Source organism: Anabrus simplex, chromosome 6, assembly GCF_040414725.1.
Source record: "Anabrus simplex isolate iqAnaSimp1 chromosome 6, ASM4041472v1, whole genome shotgun sequence".
NCBI lineage: Eukaryota > Metazoa > Arthropoda > Insecta > Orthoptera > Tettigoniidae > Anabrus > Anabrus simplex.
The window spans coordinates 313,710,828-313,735,049 of record NC_090270.1 but is presented as its reverse complement, the minus strand read 5'-3'; the positions used below and the strand labels follow the sequence as shown (position 1 = coordinate 313,735,049).

Here is a 24,222-nt window from a genome sequence, read left to right as displayed (position 1 = left end):
TCAAAATTGTTGGAAGACGTAGAAAACTCCGAAAAACAAAAGCATTTAATTTTGCAATACCACTCAATTAATCACAATGGAACCTCAGAGACCATAGATCACTTGCAAACCAAGTACTACTGGCCTCACTTAAGAGAACAAGTTCGAAACTTGATCAATCAGTGTAATCTATGTCAGCGGAATAAGTATGAAAGACATCCCAACCGGGTTGAGAACCAAGGACCGATAACAGCAGACCACCCTTTCGCTCAAGTCCACATAGATACATTCCATTTTGAGCAAATACGGATTTTGACAATACTAGACGTATTCTCCAAATACGGCCAAGCCTATATATTGTCAGATGGCACAGCTCTTGCTGTATTAAATAAGTTACAACTTTACTTCTCACACCATGGCCTGCCTAAAAAGATCACGTACGATCAAGGCGGAGAATTTGAAAACAATATTATAAAAGAATATTGTAAAGCTTCAAACATCGAGTATCACGCAACCACTCCACTGAACTCCTCATCTAACTCTCCTGTAGAGAGGTTCAATTCTACACTGCTCGAAAAATTATGCATTTCAAGAGACAATGACAAGTTCTCTCCTATATCCGAACTCTTAGTGAACATCATCATAAACTACAACTTTTCAGTACACTCGACAACCAAAAGACCACCTTTTAATATACTCTATGGACCCTACTACGATGTATTAGATCACATTTTTTCTCCCACGCCAAAAATCAATGAATACATTCAAAGACAAAGTGACCAATTTCGAATCCTAAATGAAAAGAATCCTAAACCAAACAATCCTACCTTCGAACACTCCTACAAAATCGGAGAAACTGTTTACGTAGCAAATCCATTGACTAGAAATAAAAAGTCAAAGAATCTGTACAATGAAGGTATCATAACTAAAATAGAAGGTAATAAAGTACAATGTACAATGAAAAATGGAAAAGTGCATGTCAGAAATTTTAGAGACATAAAACCTAAGAGAAAAATCTCTTCTCTTCCAGATTCCTCTCAGGATATGGCTCAATTAACGTCAGAAAAATAAAAACCCAGGGTTTCTACGCAGATTCACTTGGACCTGCGGTAATAATCAATAATTATCACAAATTCATGTTTCATTTCAACCTAACTAATTTATTCCAATCTTACATTAATACTCAAAATGCAGCTTCATCTCTTATAACGTATTCTAATAATACTTTCCCATATCTATCTCAAGAATTAATTAATACACTGAAAGATACACAGGATGAGCTAAATAAACTTCTACCTATAAAATACAGAAATAAACGTGGACTCATTAACGGCCTAGGTAAAGTAATCAAATTTATCTCAGGTAATTTAGATCAAGATGATTTAGATAATTTACAAAAGCAAATTAAATCATTAAGACAAGGAAATATTAAAGAAATGCAACACATTAATAGTCTAGAATCATTTAGTAACTCTATTGCTAATAAATTTTATAAAGAAATGAACCATGTCAACCTCAATCTGGGTATAATTAAAGATAATTTAGAGAAGGCAGATTTCAAAATAAGCACATTGGAACATCACCAATACGTGTTAATGTGTGTGAACAAATTAAGAAGAATCATCAAGACATTGGAAGACACCATCAGCCTTTCCTTCAATGACATAACCAATGTGGAACTGTTTTCTCAAGAAGATATGCGAAATATTGTAAAACATTTGTATTGTATTTATCCTACAAAATCCCTAATACATGCTGATCCTTATCACCTGTATGAAAATTTAAAATTCACAAAAACCCAAACAATAATGTTGGATACAGAATTAATTGTAATCCTTTCTGTACCTATTACAGATGGAAATAATTATCAATTGTATCAGATTTACCCTGTACCTACTGTTGATAATATTGTATTTATTCCCTCTGAAAAATATTATTTACAAGGACACACATCAAAATGGTCTACTATACCATGTATTAAAGGAACACAAACTTATGTGTGTATCCATTATACGATAAGAGTAACACCTTGTAATTTAACTAAAACTACTGAATGTGAATTTGCTAGTGTTAAAAATAATGTGCAAATATTTCAAGCGCTAAATAATGAGCGTCTCCTTTTCTTTAGTGCTAATCAAGAGACACTGTTACAAACGTGTGATAATAACCAAAAGACTATACGAATTACAGGACCAAATATTGTGTATTCAAATGACTCGTGTCCAATTTCCACTATGGGAATCACGTTGGAACCAAAACCAACGAATTACTTTAAGCAATTTCCTCTTTTGTATGTGCAAAAAGAACTCTATATAAAACATGAAGTAAACTTCATATATTCGCATCTCGATGCCAATGAACTGAAACTAGATTTAAAACCAATTACTCCAAAGTATGATGTTGTAAAAGAATTTACTCCAATTAATGGAATAATTATTTGTATTGTACTATGTATTGTAATATTAGTAAGTAGAAAAAGATTGTATCAAATATGTGAAAAATTGTACGAAAAATGTAAAACAAGAAAGTTAAAGGTTACTGAGGTCAGTAACGATAATCTAAGGGGGGAGGAGTTATGTTCCCTGCCTACAGTTTCCGAGACGGGAAGTCATATTCACTCAAGACCGCTCGAGGAAACCAGATATCAATTTTAAACTGTAAATAGATAATTAATATTTTCGTGTCGCAGGACATTAGGAATGTGTTGTTCCGACCTTAAGACTGTAAATAGATGATTAATGTTATCATGTCCCAAGACACAAGGAAGGCTACCGCCTGCTAATGTGACTAATGTGTTTCTAAAACTGTAAATAGTTACTTATTGCTATCATGTTCCCGAAGAAAGCTGCCGCCAACTAATGTATTTATCGCTTAAGGCAACAGCTACTTCCTCTTATTGACTGTTTGTCCCTTATCTTATGTATGTCATGCTGGAGCCAGCGGCACTGTTGACCTAAACCAACATCCGCTCTAATGATATTTCTGTCATACTTGTTAATGATAAGTAAAAGTTATCTTAATATAAAAGCAAGCTCCACATATGTATCAGGGCTCACAACTTTAGATTAAGTCTTAGTGTGTAGACCACCAGGTCATATTTGACTTGAAGAATAAAACATTGATAAAATATGTGACTTCTTACTCTACCAGCAGTCAGTACTGCGAAACCGACGGTCGAACTTGTGACCATTGTAGTAAATCCAAAAAAAAACGACTACAAAAACTTAACTCAGTAACCTGTTTACAGATACATAGCTTATTCTCAGTCTATATCAATGCTGAAAATCATGTTAGTGAATGCCACTATACTAAAAAAATACTTAATGTTAAGATATATACGTATTGTGCCCTATAATGTTTTTGATCCCGGTCAGGCTAATGCCGAATTCGAACCAAGAACATCATAGTGACCCATACATCCAAGAAAAGATGTATGTACGGCACATGTCTTACCTTACAGGCGTATCCACAATCCGCAGCTCAGTAGAACATGAATCAGGGGATCAGGGTAAAATGAGGGCATAAAAGATAACTTAGGTGGATACGACATGATGCAGGGTAAGAGAAAATCCTACCAAAAAAAATATCTAATAGAAAACATCGCTGCATTCAAAGTTTTACAATCAGGGATTTATTACATAAAATACTATTTACAAATATAAGAGCTTTCAAATGTGACTGGGGTAAAGATAAGGTTGAGCTGATGGCTACCAGTTCACTGCCTTCACGAAACAGCTTTGCTGTAACAAGCATGATACAATTGTGTAAGTAATGAAATAAAGAGAAAATGGATATCTGCTGAAATACACATCTAACAGTAATTTCCATAAAATTCTACTATGCCTCGTACCATCAAACCCCGGTGCAAACAAATATAAACACATAATGTACAGTGCCCTGACCCGGTCTCGATCCCTGGTCCAATGAAGAGCAAGGCGTTGAATAATCATATACAAGAAAAACAATATCAAAGGAACACCACCACCTTGTCCAAGGGGTCAATATCAAACGGGCCAGTGTTAAAATAAAGCAGAACAAACAGAACTAAAATCTCTCCCTGCGTCAAAACATCAAGGTCGTCCTCTCCTCCACTACACAATCGACAAGCTGCAGACAGCAATATAACCCGAGTTTCAAGACTGTGACGTCAGGCACAACCAACCCTCACCAGTAGTGCACTCGACAGGCAGCAGTCCACACAATTTATGAGCTCAGCTGACTTACTAGTAGCTAAGTGCTAAGAAACCTCGCCTTTCAAAGTACCTCACATAATCTGGCTGCTAAAAGCGCTCTATTAAATACACATGGGCTACACGCCCTCATCTCAATATCACCAGCAATACAACAAATCTTATTTCCGCCTCCCATGGGCTCAACCTTGATAATACAAAGGCAAAATTCAGTACGCTATAGTCACATAGCCATAATACGGCATCTCAAATGCATCCAATACACTCTCAAACTGTGCTGGGACTCTCTCATATCAATTCATACAGTCAGCTACATGCATAATGCCCACATCTCAAACATACGGACTCGCTCACCCTGTCAATAAAGCTAGGTGAGTTACGGGGTAAATCCTGATCTCAAATACACAACCTACGTCTGCAGAGACATATGCCTAAACGCTACACAATAAACAGTGCCTGCCTGTCAGACTTACCTAACATGACCAAGGGAGTTCGACCTGACCCATGAAGATAACACGTACACTAATATAATACTATCGAAATGAAATATAATCACACCAACAAGGAATATACAACCTATCATCTACCCTAATGTACGGGGTTCGAGCTTGAGGCCTAGCTCTTTATTCCCAAGAATTTTCCTACCATAAACTAACCTGTTGGCTGACGGCCCCCCTGTTCCTATCTAAATTTAAATGACATGCTTGAAACAGAATTGGAAAGCTCTGACCTTATATGATTGATGACATGACGGAGCGGCCCTTCCTGTGAACCACTGAATTTACCACATCATGACAAACTGCGACGCTTGCAGCAGATACTGGTGAACGACTGGAGCCATTCTATCTTGCATGAATCTTTCTTGCAGCTCCTTAGATGGTTGGAAGATGTCCCCTTCGACGTCGCGCTGATCAGGTACGCCCCACATTCCTGGATCGATTCCCGATGTCGTGCCGGCTTCAGCTCCCGTTGTGGCTTCCTCGCAATGATGATGTAGAAGCTCGTTCTGGCTTGATGCAGGGGTAACTGAAAACAAATTTACTTATTACAGACTGTCCAGGCTCGATGCCTGTTTCCACTAATATCGTGCCTCACACGTTACATTGACCAAGTCTTGTTCTGAATTTTAAACCTGGTACACTATAGTTTCTCCACCACTCTTAGTAACACTGTTATTTTATTCTTTCACTCGGACAACATGTCGTGGTATCAGAACTACCCTGAGCCTACATTTATTCTAGCATTACGTCAGTTACAACTTGACCTCACAGAAATATGAAGCTATTAATTCATCAATCTATAATAGGCATTACCTCATCTCACCACAGCAGATCAACACAGGTAATATCAAGAATTCAGCTGAATATGCAGTTTAATTACTTACTTCCTTGCAGATTCAGTAGTACTAGTTGTATGTGCAGCTCGAAGATAAAACGTTGTTCTCGGTGCCGACTCGCAGCATGACGACTTCGTTCAAGCAGCCTTACGGTCAAAGAATGAGGCTGATGTGCCAGGCGGCCTTGCATTTATAATCAGGTTGGCGTAGCCACGCCGCTTGATCACGTGCAGGATACGCGCGCCCGCGACTCGAAGTTTTCCCGCACAAAGCACGTCAAGTACCCTACTTAACGAATGCATTTATGATTATAGCCATATTGCATATCAAAATTAAGCATAAATTATGCAGGTTGCAATTCTTGTATCAGATCCAATGCATCTCTTTCGTAACCAAAGATATTAATTTAATTCTTTCTTCCCTCCGTAGGTTAGTTTTGCCGGGATCCGGGAAGCGTCCCCAATCTTCATTAAGAGGCTTGGCTTGGGACATAACTCCCTTTAATGAGGTTCTGGAGATTTTCATAATGACGCTCTAGCTCTCTTCCCACGAGAACGCTTCTTCTGGAATCTTTTATGAAATAAACTATAAGACAATGACTTCCTGGGTGGTCTTATGTAATCCCAATATCTAATACTAAAATCTATACTATTGGTCCATGAACTGCATGGTTCAGTATGGTACAGTTTTGGGGTTAAAGGGCTTATATCCTGGCCCCATGATTTCTACATATTCCAAAAATTATATTTGTTGAGGTTGAAATCGGATACAATTCTTAGAGTTTATGAAGAATCACTGACATTCTGGTGTCAAGCTTGGATATCTAATGTTAAATGCCAACACTATGTCCAACGGTTTTATGAGATAATTCAAAGTGCATTTTTGGGCCGTAAGTATGCGGGGACGTCGTGTTCATTAGAATAAGAGGTTTAGTAACCTGTTTACAGATACATAGCTCAATCTCGGGCTATATCAATGCTGAAAAACATGCTAGTTTATATTCAACTTCTTTGTTGAAGTTTATGTTGCTGTGTGCGACATATTGAAATCAATGAAAGTGCGTTGTGGGTGCTCCCCTCTTCATACTTGTGTTCCCTCAGGTAAATTTAAAAAATCGGAGAAAGAAGACCTTCATCCATCCCTTTTCTTCACCGCTTCATTCCTCTACTTCTCTTATCCTCCGTGACCAATCCATATTTATCCTAGGTAACCTATTCTCCATTCGCCTTACATGATCCTAATACTGAAGCTGATTTTGCATATAGCTTCATCCATCGAGTTCATTCCCTTCTTAGCTTTTATATCCTCATTCCATGTACCCTTCTGCCATTGTTTCCACCTGTTTGTACCAGCAGTCATTTTTACTACTTTCATAACTCTTACTCTTATATCCTGTGTAATTTCAGGGTATGCTTTTCTATACTTCACTTTCCATTATTTCAGATTCTTGGCGTCAACTGGAGTAATGCCCACCAAGCACATGTCCTCCCATAGTGCATCAAACCATCTCTCGCTTGGTCGTCCTCCTGATTGATTGTCCTCAGGGTTCTGCTGCTGCTCAGTACGGGACCGTACAATCTCAGACAAGTCTCCCGCATTTTGTCAGTAATTGGAACCTTGCCAAATGCCACTCTGACATCCTGGTTTCTTACGTGGTCCAATTTATAGAGTCCCAAAGGCCATCATAACATCCTCATTTCAATGACATGGAGATGTTCTTTGTGTCTTTTTTCTGACTGGCCAGTATTCCACCCCGTATAGTGCTAGTGGATGAACGTCTGTTCTATAAATCTTTGATTTTAAGTACAACAGGCTCTTCTGGTTGAAAAGGACTCCCGTAACTTTGCGCAGTTTCATACAGGCTGCGTTTACTCTATTCCTTGTATTTGTATCTGTTACTTCTAACTTACAAATAAGATATCTTGAGTCCACCCAGATTTCACTCCCATGCAGTAAAAGCGGTCTGGAAAGGGACCGTTATAAAGATAGTTTATATTTTAAATTCAAAAAAGCCTAATAAAAGAACTTGGTTTAAATTGTTTGCTCTGATATGCTTGACCCATTATGATCATATCTGATCATTCTTGTCCTCATGTAAATGTATAGTCACTCAAAAAAAAAAAAAAATGCAAGGTATTGAATAAGTTCTCCATATGTACAGTTTCTGAGAAACAATTGAATTTAAAGGTATAATGATTGATGTGGTTATCCACAGGGGTTGTATTTTCAAGGGAGGTTAATTATATTTTAATAATAATTAAAATTAAATCTTAAAAATATAAAATATGAGGAACATATACTACCATGCACTGATCTTTTTTTTGAGTGATTATACTTTTGAAGCTCTAATTTTCCATAACTTATAGGTTATTTTTTGTAAATATTATTAATTTCTTACAATATCAGTATTATTTGTGTTTGATATTTCCAGAACCTCAGATAATACCTGCACAGACTGCCAGTTATGAAGCTGATACGTCGGCTACAGCCTCTCTTGCTCAGGTTGAGTCTGAAGAAGAAGATGAAGGTGGTGATGAAGAGGGTGAAGGCAGAAACCGTTTTAAAAGTGAAAGACCCAACATTGTATCCCTTAAAAGTGGGAAAACTTTCGGCAACATTCCCGATTCCCTTGGTAAGTAATGTTCTTTACCTATATATATAAAATAAGAGTTTTGTCTGTACATTGCTCAGAATTTAAAAAGAACTGTATTTCTGTATCAGTTGTTTCCACAGTAACAAGGAAATGCATTTTTAAATTTTCCGTAATTGCTGTCTGTGTCTCTGTACGTACGTACATACGTGCATCACGAGAAAATGGCTGAAGAGAATAGGGATGTATAGAATTAGCACCGATAGAGCGCACTGCTTTTATACTGGGTAAGCGCAATGCGCTCTTCATTTGTCTCCTGTGTACTCATGCCGCTAAATATCCACAAATTTAAGTTGTTTAAATTGTTATTTTCGTGACTATGCCGAGCTATTGCAGTGGTCCTCTTTGCAAAAATCAGGGAAGCCCATTTTCGTTTCACCAGTTTCCTCAAAATAAAGAAATGAAGAAGAAAATGTTACATGCTATTAGAAGGAAAAATTTCTGTGAGAAGAATCTGGCCGAAAATATTAAAGTGTGTTTCCATTATTTTCAACCCTGTGAATTCACGAACACTGTTGGGTAAGTGCGATTTATGAAGGGAAATAATTCCTATTTTCTACCTATAAACTGATTAGACATTTCGGTAACAACCAACAAATTTATGCGTTTGTATTTAAAAGTGAGAAAGATTAAAACCGGGCGCTGTTCCATCACTTTTTCAGTGCATGACGAACACAACAAAAACAATGAAGAGGTCATACACCAGAAAATTGCCAGATTACCAAGATAAGCCTACGATATCGAAATATGCAGAAATCACCTCCTTTCAAGTACGGGAAGAAATCGTGAATATACCCGAAGAAGTGAATGTAACATTTGTGACTCCCATTTTCAAAGACATCAGCACTCAAACAAATACTACAGGTAATTTGGTTCTTGAGCAAACAATGCGTAATCGTGATGCTATATTGCTTTATACAGGGTTTGTAGATGTCCAACATCACAATTTGGTGATTACAGATATTCTCTCTTGAACCCAGACTGTGTTTCTTCTTGACAGTTATGAAGCTAAGAACAAACAAATCTGACAAGGAACTAGGCCTTAACTTCGGAATCCATAAAACCACTGTTGGGAGAATATTTAATGTTTGTATTGATTTCATGTACTGCCAATTTAAAGAGTTGAACATTTGGCCTGGTTGAGGAAATGTCCTCTAAAACAGTACCCTTGCTTTTAGACAGAAATACCCCTCGACTAATAACAGGTGCAAGTGAGATTATAATAGCAAAACTTGTTCCAAGGGTAAACATTCCTCTTTCATACGGCTAACTGGGCTCAACCGTTTGGTAGGGGGATGCTGAAAAGTTTATAAATTTTGGCTGCATGTTTCTGAACACTGAATAATATCAGTCTTGGGGAAGTGCTCTAATACAAAGCTTACAGCTGCAATATGCTTACAACATGCCTTGGGGCTCCTAAAATAAGCTTCACATTATAGGTCTTATGTTATGTGTACTCGGATTTCACAGCACTGCATTTTAAAATTTCATCCGATTGAAATTAACCTTTTATAAACAAAACAGACTTTTCACTGAAAGGTCTGTATCCAGCGTAACGAAATAATCCATCAAATGCAAATTTGTGATAGTGATCTTCACCTTATGGCTGATGGTCAAATCTTCAAAGGAACCGGCACTGGAAAACTCAAGAAATTCACATGCCTTTGGTGGTGGACAAGGCAGTATCTGCAGTTTCATATGAGCCATCAACCTTTAAAAAATACATGAATCGAAGTCTATAAGCAAGGGGAGCAAGTGCGTATTTAAATCTCTATTGTGGAGGTTTATTTATATATTTATCAATGTACAATACTCAAGTAATTGTAATCTTTAGGAAAAGGCATGCTAACTCCTATCATTATTTGGAAAATAACGTGTGAGAATTTTCTAATTACCGCTGTACTAATTCTTCCTTCCTCCCGCTAGTTTTAGCGTCTGGTCCGTAGCTCATTTTGCAGCTGTTTAACCCTTAAACACTGAAAATCGTCCATAATATACTAGGGGATATACCTATACAATTAATTAATATAGTCTTGGAGTAAAATTAGAGAACATACAATCGGCTTTAGCTCAGAAAACTCGGTCACATTCTATACATTACTCACAGCTGACTGGGAGAAACATAAGACTAACGCCTTGCGCTTACCCGGTACTACACTAGCGCTATCTGGCGGAAACTTTCTCTGCCTACATCCCTATTGAATGAAAATCGGTATATAAATTCGGGGAATGAGTTGCTTCAATCTAGGTCATAAATAATTTTATTCATGCTGAGTGAATTGGTAGTTTTAGGGGAAGGCCTAAAATGTAATTCTCAAATATTTATGTTGTTAGTGGTCCTATCAATAAAAACTACATAACTAAAGTTATATAGTATTAAATTTCTGATCATTTATATCTTGTACATTTTTACCGCATTGGCTATGATAACAGAGATATTAATGAATTTGGAATTTTTGTTGCTAAGTCTGTATCAGTGCCGAGAAAATGGGTAAACAGATTTTAATGAAAATTGGTATCTAAAATTGAGGAATAAGGAACTGCAATCTACACTATAAATATTTTTATAAGATGCCCTAATATCACAGAGTCGAAAGAAAACTAAATATGCTGGCCTACAAGCTCAAGCTCATGAAATTGATCAACAATTGATTAACAATAACATTACATTGACCATTGTTTGTTGTGATGTGCTTTATATCTTCTGCTGCCAGTCATCTCCGATAGATGGGATTGCTGCTGCGTACTGAGTATAACAGCCTGCCTGAATATTGGCAGGAAATAGCTGGGGAGTTAGATATCTCTCTTTTTTAGCATGCCATTCCTCTGGTTCATAAATTTTCTGATACTACTGGTACGTAACTCACTGGCTCATCATAACACTCCAGCTATTCAATCCCTACTCTGAGGCACTAATTAGAATGAGCAGTGTGCTCATTTAACGGAATAATGGCAGAGAAGTGTTCGCAGCTGTCTGCGGCCTGGTCATTCCAGCACTGGAACTTTGGACGTTTAGATCGGCAGCGTGGTACTGTTTGTTAAAAGTGAGTAAATGTGCGGTTTTTCATTTGATCGAGTATTTTGTATGATAACATTGCTTTTCATCGCTACATTCCTACGAACGTCATTGTAATGGCCTATGATGACTTCAGTTGGGAAAATCACAAAGGCAGCCTTTCTGAGAATTCCGTATCATAGCACGGGTACATCAGCTAATTAACTGATAACATAACCCTCAAGATTATGAACACTGCCATACTTAGTGTGTATTGTACTTATGCGATAATATGGTGAGATAATCAGTGTGTAGCTGAGTAGGTAGTTAATACAATATATTTCTAGTTTCACTGACTCTACTTCTCTAGAGATGAGTTACTGTACTTTTTCATGTATAATACTGTATTTCCGAGCATCATTAATGCACATTTTTGACTAGAAATGTAGACGAAAAATCCAGGTGCGTAAATTATTTGCATAATTCTGGCATACAAAGTATTTAAGTTATTTACAAAGAAAGGAAGGTAGGTAGGTGATATGTACGTAACCATTAAAAAAACACTAATTGATTATCGTTGGCCAGTTTTCTTCTGAATGGTCAGAATCATGCGCTTACATCTGGCAACTTTAATACTAGAGTTTGAAGTGGTCTACAGATACTGGAAATATATTCTTTGTATTGCGAGCTGATGGTAGCATCTGAAGATACAGAAATACGAATTAACTAAGGTACCAGTGTCATCTGTATATAATGGCATAACAACAAAAAGAAATAAATCCTTCCCTTTATATGCTATTCGTCATTGCAGCTGGAGAAAGAACTGCTACTGCCATCACCCTTCCATCTTTCCAGAACAGATCATATATTCTTCACTCCCATGTAATTCGTTTGAGATTTCTTGAAACTGTTTTCTGTTATCTCTGAAAAAATCATGACCGAGCTCGATAGCTGCAGTTGCTTAAGTGCGGCTAGGATCCAGTATTCAGGAGATAGTAGGTTCGAACCCCACTGTCGGCAGCCCTGAAGATGGTTTTCCGTGGTTTCCCATTTTCACACCAGGCAAATGCTGGGGCTGTACCTTAATTAAGGCCACAGCCGCTTCCTTCCCACTCCCAGCCCTTCCTTGTCCCATTGTCGCCATAAGACCTATGTGTGTCGGTGCGACATAAAGGAACTAGCAAAAAAAAAAAAGAAGAAGAAAAAGAAAAAGAAAAAATCATATCCCAAGCGTGCAGTATCCACTCGCAAAAAAGTCCATAGAAGGTTTCTGTATCTGACTCACATACTGAACTGGTTGAGTGCTACAATGTGGAAATACCAAATTTGCAAATGGAAAATTTGCTACTTGCTACCTATGTTTTTGTAACCCTCATGGAACATCAGGGTAAAACTGGGCTATGTGGCTCAGATGGTTGAGGCGGTGGCTTTCTGAGCCCATTGGCAGGTTTGATCCTGGTTGAGTCCAGTGGTATTTAAGGGTGCTCATATACGTCAGCCTCATGTCGGTAGATTTATCGCCACGTAAAAGAACTCCTGCAGGTCTAAATTCTGACACCTTGGCATCTCTGAAAAACAAAATTAGTTAGTGGGACACAAAGCCAATAACATTATTACTAGTAGAGTAAAAACTCGAGAAAATGGGTGTGTCAAATACACAAAAAATAATTCCCCCCCTCCCTTTTGAACTTAAAAAAATCAGGGTGTGCAAATTGTACGATGGCGAGAATTACGTGAATAAATGCAGTACATAGATTTTACCTCACCTTAAACATGAGTAGTAAAGTCTGGATGTTAACTGGTACTCTTAGATAATGATTGTTGCTCTCATTCCTGATGTACACAATCAGCATTTAACTGAACACAGTAGAACATTTTTTTATTTGTGTTATTTTTAATATCGCTCATGGAGTCAGGTACCGTTGTCACTTCCTAGTTCATGAACAATGGGCAATGATTAAGTGGTCTATTGCAGGGTCGTGGGAATCAGGATACCTGTTACCATGGAATAGGAGTGGGCATCTCAGACATGTTCTGAGTCATGGCTTGCACCCTACCTCACAGAAATATACTGACCACATTCAGAAGTTTTATGCAAGCCTCAGACATATGTTAGTGATGGAGTCCCACTTCCATTTAACATATGTGAACTCCTTGGAAAGAACTTGGTGAACAACATGGAATTTGATGGCTATGTATTGATGCTTATGGATGAAAGAAAGTAGAATTGGGTGAGTTTGCAAAGAGGATGCATGTAGATATGTTAGGAGTTAATAGTTCGAGTAAGGGGAAATAATGAGATGAAGAAGGGAGAGGAGAATTTTAAGTGTTTGAAACAAGATTAAAAGGGCATTTTTGGCATTAAAATCAACTGTATGATGTGGATAGATTTGCTAGTTGCAGGAATTAGGATGAAAACCGTCTTGGCGTATTTACCACATGACAGAGCAGATTAGGGTGAAGTAGCCAAAGTTTATGAAGCACCGAATTATATCATAATTAGGGTCTACTGTAAGGAGGGACAGGATAATGGTAATAGTTGATTTTAATGCCAAAATTGGAAATAAAACTGTGGGATTTGCAAAAAATGGGTAAATTGGGAAAGATCTGGAAGTTAATAGGAATGGGAAGTGTTTACTGGATTAATCTGGGATTAGCACTTGCAAATTCATTCTTCATGCATAAAGCTATTCACCATTACACTGGCTTTGAACTTTAAAAATCTGTTAGATTTGTATGGGTATCTTGGGGATTCTTCAATGATATTGACCACTATCAGGTCTGCAGTGAACTAAGTTTTACAAGGCCTAATGAAGTCTGTCTGTTGATGGATTAGGGTAGAAAATTTCCAGGATGAGGAAATTTAGACATACATACGTGGAAATAATTAGTGAAAGGTTCCACAATGGACAGTCCATTGATTTAAGATGTACTTCAAAGAGAATGGGTGTATACAGGAACATTGTTTTGGAAACGGCAGGGGAATGCCCAGGAACAGGTGTGTGTTGAGATAGGAAAATTCATCAATCTTTGTAGAATACTGAAGTGAGGGAAGCTTATAAATGTTAATAGAAAGCATATAAAAATGACTCCAAACAAGAACTCTTGTAGGTAGTGAATTGTACCTAGATGAAAGAAATAGAATGAAACAAATCATTGTTAGAGTCCTAGAAGTAGTGGGAAGATTTTGGTAATAACTTGGAAGGGCATGGTCCAGTACCTGGGACTGTCCTTCCCTTCAGTATACTACAAAGATTGATGAATTTTCCTATCTCTACACACACCTGTTCCTGGGCATTCCCCTGCCGTTTCCAAAACAATGTTCCTGTATACACCCATTCTCTTTGAAGTACATCTTAAACCAATGGACTGTCTGGGCTGTAATAAAGAATGTAAGAAAGGAAGGAAAATAATAATGAATAGTCCTTTAGTTAAATCAGGCGAACTTTTTGTAGATCGTAATATCACTGAACGGTTGGAAGAAATATTTTGAAAATTTTCTCAACGTAAAAAGAAACCTTTCTGTTGAAGTCCCAAACGATTGAGTTTATGGGGAGGAGAACAAGGCCAGCCGTGAGGTCCAGCCCTGTCCCTTCTCCCGCATGCAGAGGTGTAGAGCCATGGCCACCCCTCCTCTGCTCGGTTGGCTGGTCGGAGTACAGAGCTGTTGGACCACAGACCAGCCGTGGCCACTTATGGCCCGAGACCCACTCTGCATCCACCTACCAGTACATATGTAGAGTCACAAACTTAAGTTAAGTAAAGATAAAGAATTATAAATTCTGTGTGAATCTCCAGCATAACATCATTTGAATCTACACGACTTAGTAAATGTCATGGGATAGTCACCTAATAGCGTGTGGGGCCTCCTCTGGCACAAGTCCCTGGTAGTCCTCTGGACGCAGCTGACACTAAATTGTTTGCAGAGCGGCCGCCAATGCTGGTCTGTTCGTGGGTGCAGGATCCATGGCACGGAGCCTGAGTTCCAGGACATCCCAGATATGCTCGATAGGGTTCATGTCGGGGCTCCTGGGTGGCCATGGCAGTCGTTGGACCTCCGCTGCATGTTCCTGGAACCATTCCCGGGCAGCGTGGGAGCGATGTGGCGGCGCGTTATCATCTTGAAACACCGCAGAATCGTCTGGGCGCTGGAAGGCCAAAAATGGGTGGAGATGGTCTCCAAGCAACTCAACATACCACGTACCATTCAAAGTCTCTTCCAGAACAACTAAGGGGCCCATTCCATACCAGGAAAATGCACCCCAGACCATAACAGAGACACCAACGCTCTGGACCACACCTTCGAGGCAGGCAGGATCCATCGCTTCATGTGGTCTGCGCCATACACGGTGCCTCCCATCGGCATTTTGCAGTTGAAATCGTGATTCGTCCAACCATATCACGTTCCGCCATTGTTCCAGGGTCCATCCCTGGTGACTGGCGACAAATGCTCGTCGTTGTGCCCGATGATGTTGGGTTAACAGTGGCACCCGTGTGCGGCGCTGGCTCCCATACCCCATAGAACTCATGTTCCTACGGATTGTCCACTGCGAGACATGTCTAGCATGGTCTGTGTTGAATTGAGCCGTGATTTGTTGCACGGTTGCCCGTCTGTCACTATTGACAATCCGTCTCAGATGTCGCCTGTCACGGTCATCGAGGGTGGCTGGACGGCCGGTCTTTTGTTTGTTGTGGACGGTGACACCCGGATTCAACCATTCACAATACACCCTGGACACGGTTGATCGTGTGAAGCCGAATTCCTGCACCACTTCCGAAATCGCACTTCTGATCCGTCGGGCACCGACCACCATACCCCGTTCGAACGATGTCAGCTCACGACAACGTTCCATGTTACACCCCGTCACATGCACAGCCACTGCTTACAAGGTCTCGTATACAACTGCCGCTGGCACAGGGGGCGTGTGGTGCGCAGACAACACACTTGCGCATCAGTGCTCTGCTATCCCATGACATTTGCTCAGTCAGTGTATTATAAATATTATAATACTAGCAGAAGTACCCGTTCTTCGTACGGGTTATCAGAAACTGGCTTTAGTTACTCATACTATCGGGGTGACTGACTTCATTAGATATTTATATCTCTGGTGTATTTACTTAAGTACGTAGGAATTATTTGTCATGTTTGGAATTATAGTGTATCTTCTTCTTCTTTTCTTCATGGGGCCTCATCGACCTCTAAGATCTTTTGCTACCATGTTTTTCCTTCATTCCCACCTAGATATATCTGCTCCCTTCACAAAGCTGCAGGTTTAGTGTAAGTATACTTCCGCTAGATAGTACCACAAATATAAATATTATTGAATGTATTTGTTTGATCCGACATTTCGTAACTATTACAAATGATCAAGGAAATGCGCAATGCATAAAAGAAACTGCTATAATTATCGAGAATTATAATTCTCATGTTGCACATCATATAATGTATCTGAGTATAAATATTGAGAAATTTTTTCAAGTCATGGGCACACCATCTTGACAATTGTGTACGGTATATAGGTTTTCATGGTTGCAATGATCGTAAAAATGGACCAAAATATCGGCACTAATAACATCAGTGATCCTACAACTCCTTTATTTGATAGAAAATAGTTTAAACTATACTCTGCAAAATGCTGAAACCTAAGCCAATACGTAAAAACGGAGGTCCGTCGGCAACCACTGGTCGCTATACTAAGGAGTTCTCTGGGGCTATTCTTTTTATACTTCATTCCCTTTCCATCCACGCCCAAAGGAGTGCCAAGAGCATCTTACACAACAGTTTGTTTTTTTCAGATAGTAAGTCATACGTGTATCAATTTTGGTTGGCAGCTACGCCTAAACTTACATGCATGATCTAGCTGCTGTAGAATCCTGGAGCTGACGTTGCTATGGTTACGGCCGTTCGTTTCTTTATCTGATTCCTGGAGCAGGGAGATTGTGGTTCCAATATCTCCATAACGGTTGGTTTTAGGGCTTTAAAAACATGGTCTTCGGGCCGAAGGTTTTACCAAGTTTTCTTCTTTGCGTCAAGTGGCTTAAAATGAGCTTTGTCTCGTCCTTGTACGACAAATTCGATTTCGCTTATATTAGCCTATTATTTTAATATTTTTATATCTTCCGTCGTCGCCTCCTCCCCTCCTCGAATTGTTTTGAAAATAAAATACAGCCATGTTACTCACTCGCAATGTAGCTCTTATAGGTGAAGTAATTTTTTAAATCGATTCAGTAGTTTTTGAGTATATCCATTACAAACAAATATGCACATTTTTCCTCTTTACAATATTAGCATAGAGTTATTGATTACATCCCTACACATACGGTTGCCATCAGGAAGGGCATCCAGCCATAAAACAGGGTCAAATCGTCATGTGCGACACAGTTCGTAGCCACAACTTCACAGGTGTGGGTAAAGCGATAGAAGAAGATACTCACTTTTAAAAATTCGCACGCTTTTTTATTTTCACCCCCTTAAGTGGATTTTCCAAAAAGAGTGTGTTCATTTTTAAAGAGATTCCAAGTACGAATTTTAAAGTCTGTAACATCCTCATTTTTTTGCGATATATATATACTCATATACATAATTTAACTCCTTCCTCACTTCTTTTCACACACACACACATACATACACACACACACACACACACACCCTCTGTATAGTAAATAGAACAAGGCACATTATGTCAGCGCTCAAGGATAGCGAAATATCACAGCATCACTTCAAGTGACTTTTAACTAATTTCACTCTAAAAAGTTAAACATCCTCAGCATTCGACTTTAATATTGACACACACGTATAAATTGACTGTCACCATAACTGATTTAATTTGAAGGAAATATAACTTGTATTCTATGATTCACTTAAAAAACTACAAGTAACACGTAAAATCTCCACTGCAGCACAAAAGGGTTTACGGTCGTTTTTAAGGGAAGGCAGTAATGCAGCAACAGAAATAATAAAAATTTAGTGTTGACTCTAAGAATTTTCACAAGTGTTTTCATACAATCTGAGGATTTTCTTCCGGGACAAAATATGTAATTCTCGTATTCATAAAATGTTCTTATTTTTAACTATGTTATACACTTTCCATACATGTCTATCTTGCATTCTACGAACTGAGAAGAAAGAAAACTTACATGCATCGCCTGACTTTGTTCGACCGTATACCAATATTTTGTTTTGGATTTATTTATTTTCATCTGCACTACTCCTCCAAGACTGCGTATATGCAATTCAGCACATTATCGAGACCTTCTGCAAAATGAGCTAAAATAATATCAGCGTCAAATGTCACCATTTTTATGTCCTCTCCTTCAACTGTCATTACTTTCCAAAAATCCTCTGGGAGCACAGTAGATTGGAGGACAAAATATAATTTAAGGGAATAGCTGCAGATCAATTGCTAAGAATAATAGATACGTACAAACCCCGATATCTAGTTTTATCATAAACAAGAATGTGTTGCATAATAGGCTACCTACTTTGCCCTAATTCATAAATGAATATGTTCTGCTACTATTCATCATACAGTTGGGTGATATACATATCCAACTTCTACTAAAAAGCGTTAAGTGTCTGAATAATACTACTGATCATTCGACTGCACTAACAGGACCGAAACTAGTGTCTGCGGTGCGTGGGACTGTGGCAAACTAGCCGTCATTAGTAAAGTTTAACAACACAAGCAAGCTTTTGATGTCGCAAGAGTTGTGACCGCAATGGAACCACAGGCAGAACTGTGGGGCAATATACAACACTAACTCGGCTACACTCCACGCATGCCTAGCGGCAGAATCAGACAAGCATTATCCTGTGCACCTGACTGTTGGAGATTCTCTGCATCCCCCTTAAGTGGATTTTGTGAAAACGAATATTTGTGTTCTTTTATTTTTAAAGGGGATTCCAAATATCAATTTTCATGTCTGTAACATGTTAAGTTTTCGTGATTTATTGTAGATAATTTCGCTGCTGTAGAATCCTGAAGCTGACGTTGCCATGGTTATGGCAGTTCATTTCTTTATCCGATTCCTAGAGCAGAGGTAGTGTGGTGCCAGTATCTCCGTAACGGTTGGTTTTAGGGCCCGTAGGGCTTACCGAGTTTTGTTCTTTGCGTCAAAAGGATTAAATTGAGCTTTGTCTCGTCCTTATACGACAAATTCAATATTTTGCCTATATTAGCCTATTATTTTTATATCTTCCCCCGTGCCCCCCACCTCGAATTGTTTTGAAAATAAAATACAGCCCATGTTACTCACTCACAATGTAGCTTTCTAGCTTTCTACAGGTGAAGTAATTTTCAAAATCGGTTCAGTAGTTTTTGAGCCTATTAGTTACAAACAAATTTTTCCTCTTTATAATATTAGTATAGATAGTAAGAAGGCCCAAAAATTAAATTTAGAGGTGTATTATCAGAATCATTCACTATAAGAACTAGACTTCGACAAGGAGACGGACTTTCACCATTGTTATAATTGTGCATTGGAGAAGGTTATGTGTGAATGGAACAAGAAATGCCAACCAACTACATATCAAGATTGGTAGAAATATTAAACTCAACTGCCTTGCTTTTGCGGACGATTTGGCATTACTTGCAAATACAATAGAAGAGGCTAAATTTCAAATTGAACAACTAGAAATTATAGCAAAAAAAAAATGGGATTACAAATTTCATTTGAAAAAACAGAAATGATGCCAGCTTTAAAAGTTGATTTACCAGTTATTCAACTGAACAGTAATAAAGAGATTAAAATTGTTCAGAAATTCAAATAACTTGGGGAAATAATAACATGGAACACAAATGAAAAAGAAGCAATAGAACACAGAACAACTAAATTTAAACAAGCACGAAGACTTACCTGGCCAACCTATAAAAAAAAAATCTCTTTCCATAAACGCTAAGCTGAAATACTATAATTCCATGGTTAAACCAGAGGCAACATATGCTAGTGAAACTTTATTCAAATTAAATGTAAAATCTACAACAGACAAATTACAGAAAACCGATGCAAGAATTCTTAGAACAATTATTTATTAAAAACACCAAGTTGATGGACAGTGGAGATTGTTGCCTAACAACATTGTCTATCGTGAATGTGAATCAGTAATATCTACGATGCATAAAAGAAAAATTTCCTTTTTCTGTCACATATCAAGATTACCAGACACCAGGATATTGAAACAACTATTTGATTACTTTTTGAAAAATAAAATCAATAATAATTGGTTCAAAGAAATTTAGGATGATTTGGAAGAATTGGGTGTAACTCGGCAACAAATCAAAGACAAAAAAGAGAAGAGGATTTTGAAGAACAAAAGCAGAAGTCTCAAACTGAAAACAGTTGAACGGGAACAATATACTATATCGGACACACAAAGGGCTTCCAGTTCGGAGAGGATGAGAAAGTTCTGGGAGAAGAAAAAGAAGAAATTAACTCAAATGTATTGATTTAAGTGCTCCAGTGTGGGCGTAAAATATGTAAATAATAAATAAATAATAGTAAGAAGGCCTGCATTATGTTTCTGACTCCATTTTTACTTTACCTCAATGTTCAAAGAAAAATATCATTAAGATACCTAAAATCAAGGAGGTAGAAAGGCCAAAGGTACGAGAGGGGACAATGTTGCCATCTTGTGACGCTGTGATAAACTATGTCAGGGAAACACATAAATAATAGCTCTGAGGAATCTCCCACACTTATTCTGTAATTCAGAACAGATTGCCACATTTGCTATGTCATAAAAATTGTAAAGGTGTATATGGATCATCCCGTATAAAGATAGTGAATGGACATCAATTTAGAATCTAGTTCATGCAATGACTGCCATCACCACTGTCTTGGTCTTGCTGATGTTGAGGTTATATTCCTGGAACTGGGATTTCCATATGTTGAGTCTGGTCTGTACTTCCTCTTCTGCTCTTCTGTTTCACCCCAAATCATGTTATCATCAGCAAAGCCCACTGCATTCAGTTCACCTAACTTCTCCTTGACGTTCTTCATTATATTGTCCATAACAAATGATGAACAGTCTCCATGGCTAAATGGTTAGCGTGCTGGCCTTTGGTCACTGGGGTCCCGGGTTTGATTCCCAGCAGGGTCGGGAATTTTAACCATAATTGTTTAATTCCCCTGGCACGGGGACTGGGTGTACGTGCCGTCTTCGTCATCATTTCATCCTCATCGGGATGTGCATGTCGCTTACGGGCGTCATATCAAAAGACCTGCACTAGGCCTCTCCAAAGGCCACACGAAAAAAAAAAGGAAAAAAAAAAAACTATCAAGTATAAGATTGCCAGTACAGAAGTACAGAAAGAAAGTAAAGACTTTGTAACATTAATTTACCATATGTGAAATTGAAGAAAAATACAGACAGGAGAACAAGGACAGCAACAGAATTACTCTTGAGGAAACTGAAGGTTTGGTCAAATAAACTACATTATCATAAAGCAGCATGAATAGATAAAATTAGTCCTAAAGTGGTGAAAAGTAGTTGGAAGGCAATGATGAAATGGCTTCATAGAGTAATAAGACTGGCATGGAATGTGAGTAAGGTACTTTCTAAATGAACAAAAGCAGTAATTGCACTTACTATCTGTATCTGACGAGAAGTCGTGGCAGCTTGTAGGTAAGGGCACGAGTAACGGATACTACACTCTTAGCTAGAAACATCAGTCATGACAGAAAATGCGAGCTCTCTGAAGCAATGCGTATTCATTATCAAACTGTTCCGTATGCCATACATACACTAAGTGTGTAACAATTGCACTACCACTTTGAAACTTCACGACAGCACCTCCATTCACTAGAGTCACTGCGGACAGAACATATGTTTATTGTCATGCCTTGAGACCTAAGATAGGTGCATGCGTGGCAGCCATGCTTACCCCTTGCACCTCTTACCTTGAATCCTCGCTACTTCTCATCAGACGGCCATAGTATCTATAGGCAAATGAATTGCAACAACTCCTGAGATATTTCATTAGTTACTGTATCAGGCAAGATGTTCACAGGCATTTTGGAGAGGATGCTGTGATCGATGGTGGAGAGTAGGTTGGATAAAAACCAGTGTGGTTTCAGGCCACAGAGGGGCTGTCAGGACCAGATTTCCCGCATGTGTCAAGTAATTGAAACCCATCTAAGGTGTCACCTTGAGAAGAGGACAAATCCTCGAATTATAATTCAGAATGTTATTCAGAAAGGCAAATTGTACTAGGCCACTCCTACTGGAGTACAAATGCCTGTTGCAGTCGCTCCTAACATGGAGTACAGGCACTGCATAATGGATTTCAGTGGCATTTCCTCCACCATGGGGACCATCACCCCCCTTAAAAGAGCTCATCCGCCCAAAGCCGTTGGTCCCTTCGGGGAACCGAATTAGTTACCGCCACCTGGTATTTGGCATAGAGATGCTGACTATGTGGACTACTCCATTACCGTAGCGGACTGAACCGGTCAGGCACAATCGTGCTCATATCACGAGTCTCCAAAAAGTCGCCCTAAAAAGAGGATTACAAATATCTTTCAAGAAAACTGAACTTCAACACAACTTAAACGAGAATGAAACATGGGTAAATAGTAATAAAATGGAAAAAGCCCAATTTCTAACCTGTTCAACATATAGTGAGAAATGCCTGTAAATACACACTAAGATCCAACTGTATAAAACTGTCCCTGTCCCAGTAGCCACTTACAATTGTGAAACCCTTTTCCAAATTAAAAACGAAGGAAGAATTGATCAGCTCCTCAAAATCAAAAGAAGGTTCAGACTTGCATAAATAAAAAATAATGGGTCAGAGGACCCTGGAGAATCCTTCTTAACAAATCTGCCAAGCACTGAGTTTGAATCTCTGAGCACAAAACACAGTGTTGGCCATTAACTGCCACAGGGAAGTCTGTCAAAGTTGTCCTAATACTGTAATTAGATCCTACAATACGCTTTGAGTCACACGTTGGCCAGGCTGAAGAGGTGGATGCTGAGAAGAAGTCAGTTTACCAGCCAACCGTAAACTACTATAAGGACTTATATCACCTAGACAATATTTCCTTCCATGGACTCATGATCGAAGCCTGAGGCACAATCCCTAAAATTTCTTGTACAGCTATGGGATTCTCTCGGTTTCAACCGGACAAGACTTCACGACATCGCTATCGCCGCAATATGAGGATCAGTAACCATACTCCGCAACGATTTATATAACATTTGAAGAACCATACATCATGCCACATTCCAGATTTGTTCCAAACTTATTCCTGAGCCTTGTGATGGGTATTTCTATCTGGCATATTAGCAAACTTAGAAGACAAAATACTGTGTAGTTGATATACTTTGTCCTTGTGGCAGCCTCCTCATGGGGGAAGTTGTATTAATAAAAAAATTAATTTAAATATAAATTCAGTGTCAACCTAGCTTCTGATCAACTCGGAGCATTCCTTTTACACGCTTAGCATAGTTCTGTACAGTCATCCATTATTACCTCCTTAATGTTGAGTTCTGTAGTTTCCCTGGCTGAAGCAACTCTATTCAATAGTAGCTGAAGATCTGCAGTGTTACCTGTTGAATGTTTGCTATCACCTCTTTACGTCTGGCAAAGCTATTTCGTGCTTTAGATATTGTTTCTTTCAATAACAGCCATTGTTTGCATCTCTTTCTTTACACAACTACTACTTTGCCCCTTGTAATTTTATTTATATAAAATCTATGTATTGTTCTTACTGCACACATATAAACAAGTTACAAGATAAATGTTCTTTTCTTTACAAAAATAATTTCTTATTCTTTATTGCGTATTACAGATTGAAGCATTTTAACGAAGTTCTCCGTATGCTTTAAGGAAGACCATAGATATGCAGTAACAGTTAGTGCAGTTTTCTTAGCATTGATAAAAGTAATTTTGTGACACTTGCTTGGACAGGTTACAAAACTTCATTTTGTGAATGCCAAACCTATAAAAATGTTCAAAAATTATTGTAGGCATATCATAGGTTTTTTTTCTGGTTGTATTGTCTATCTCTGCGTTTGGGAATCAATGTGTGTGGGAGAAGTGAATGTATATTTTATAGATAACATCTTATA

At 38.4% G+C, this 24,222-nt stretch overlaps 1 protein-coding gene across 1 annotated transcript in view; it reads left to right on the top strand.

The window, feature by feature from the left end:
• Positions 1 to 24,222, top strand: part of LOC136876001 (uncharacterized) — a 262,339-nt gene that overhangs the window by 40,084 nt on the left and 198,033 nt on the right. The window contains exon 5 of the mRNA XM_068228298.1: positions 7,937 to 8,137. Coding sequence (XP_068084399.1) covers positions 7,937 to 8,137 — 201 coding nt within the window. The remainder of the gene's footprint in view (positions 1 to 7,936; positions 8,138 to 24,222) is intronic.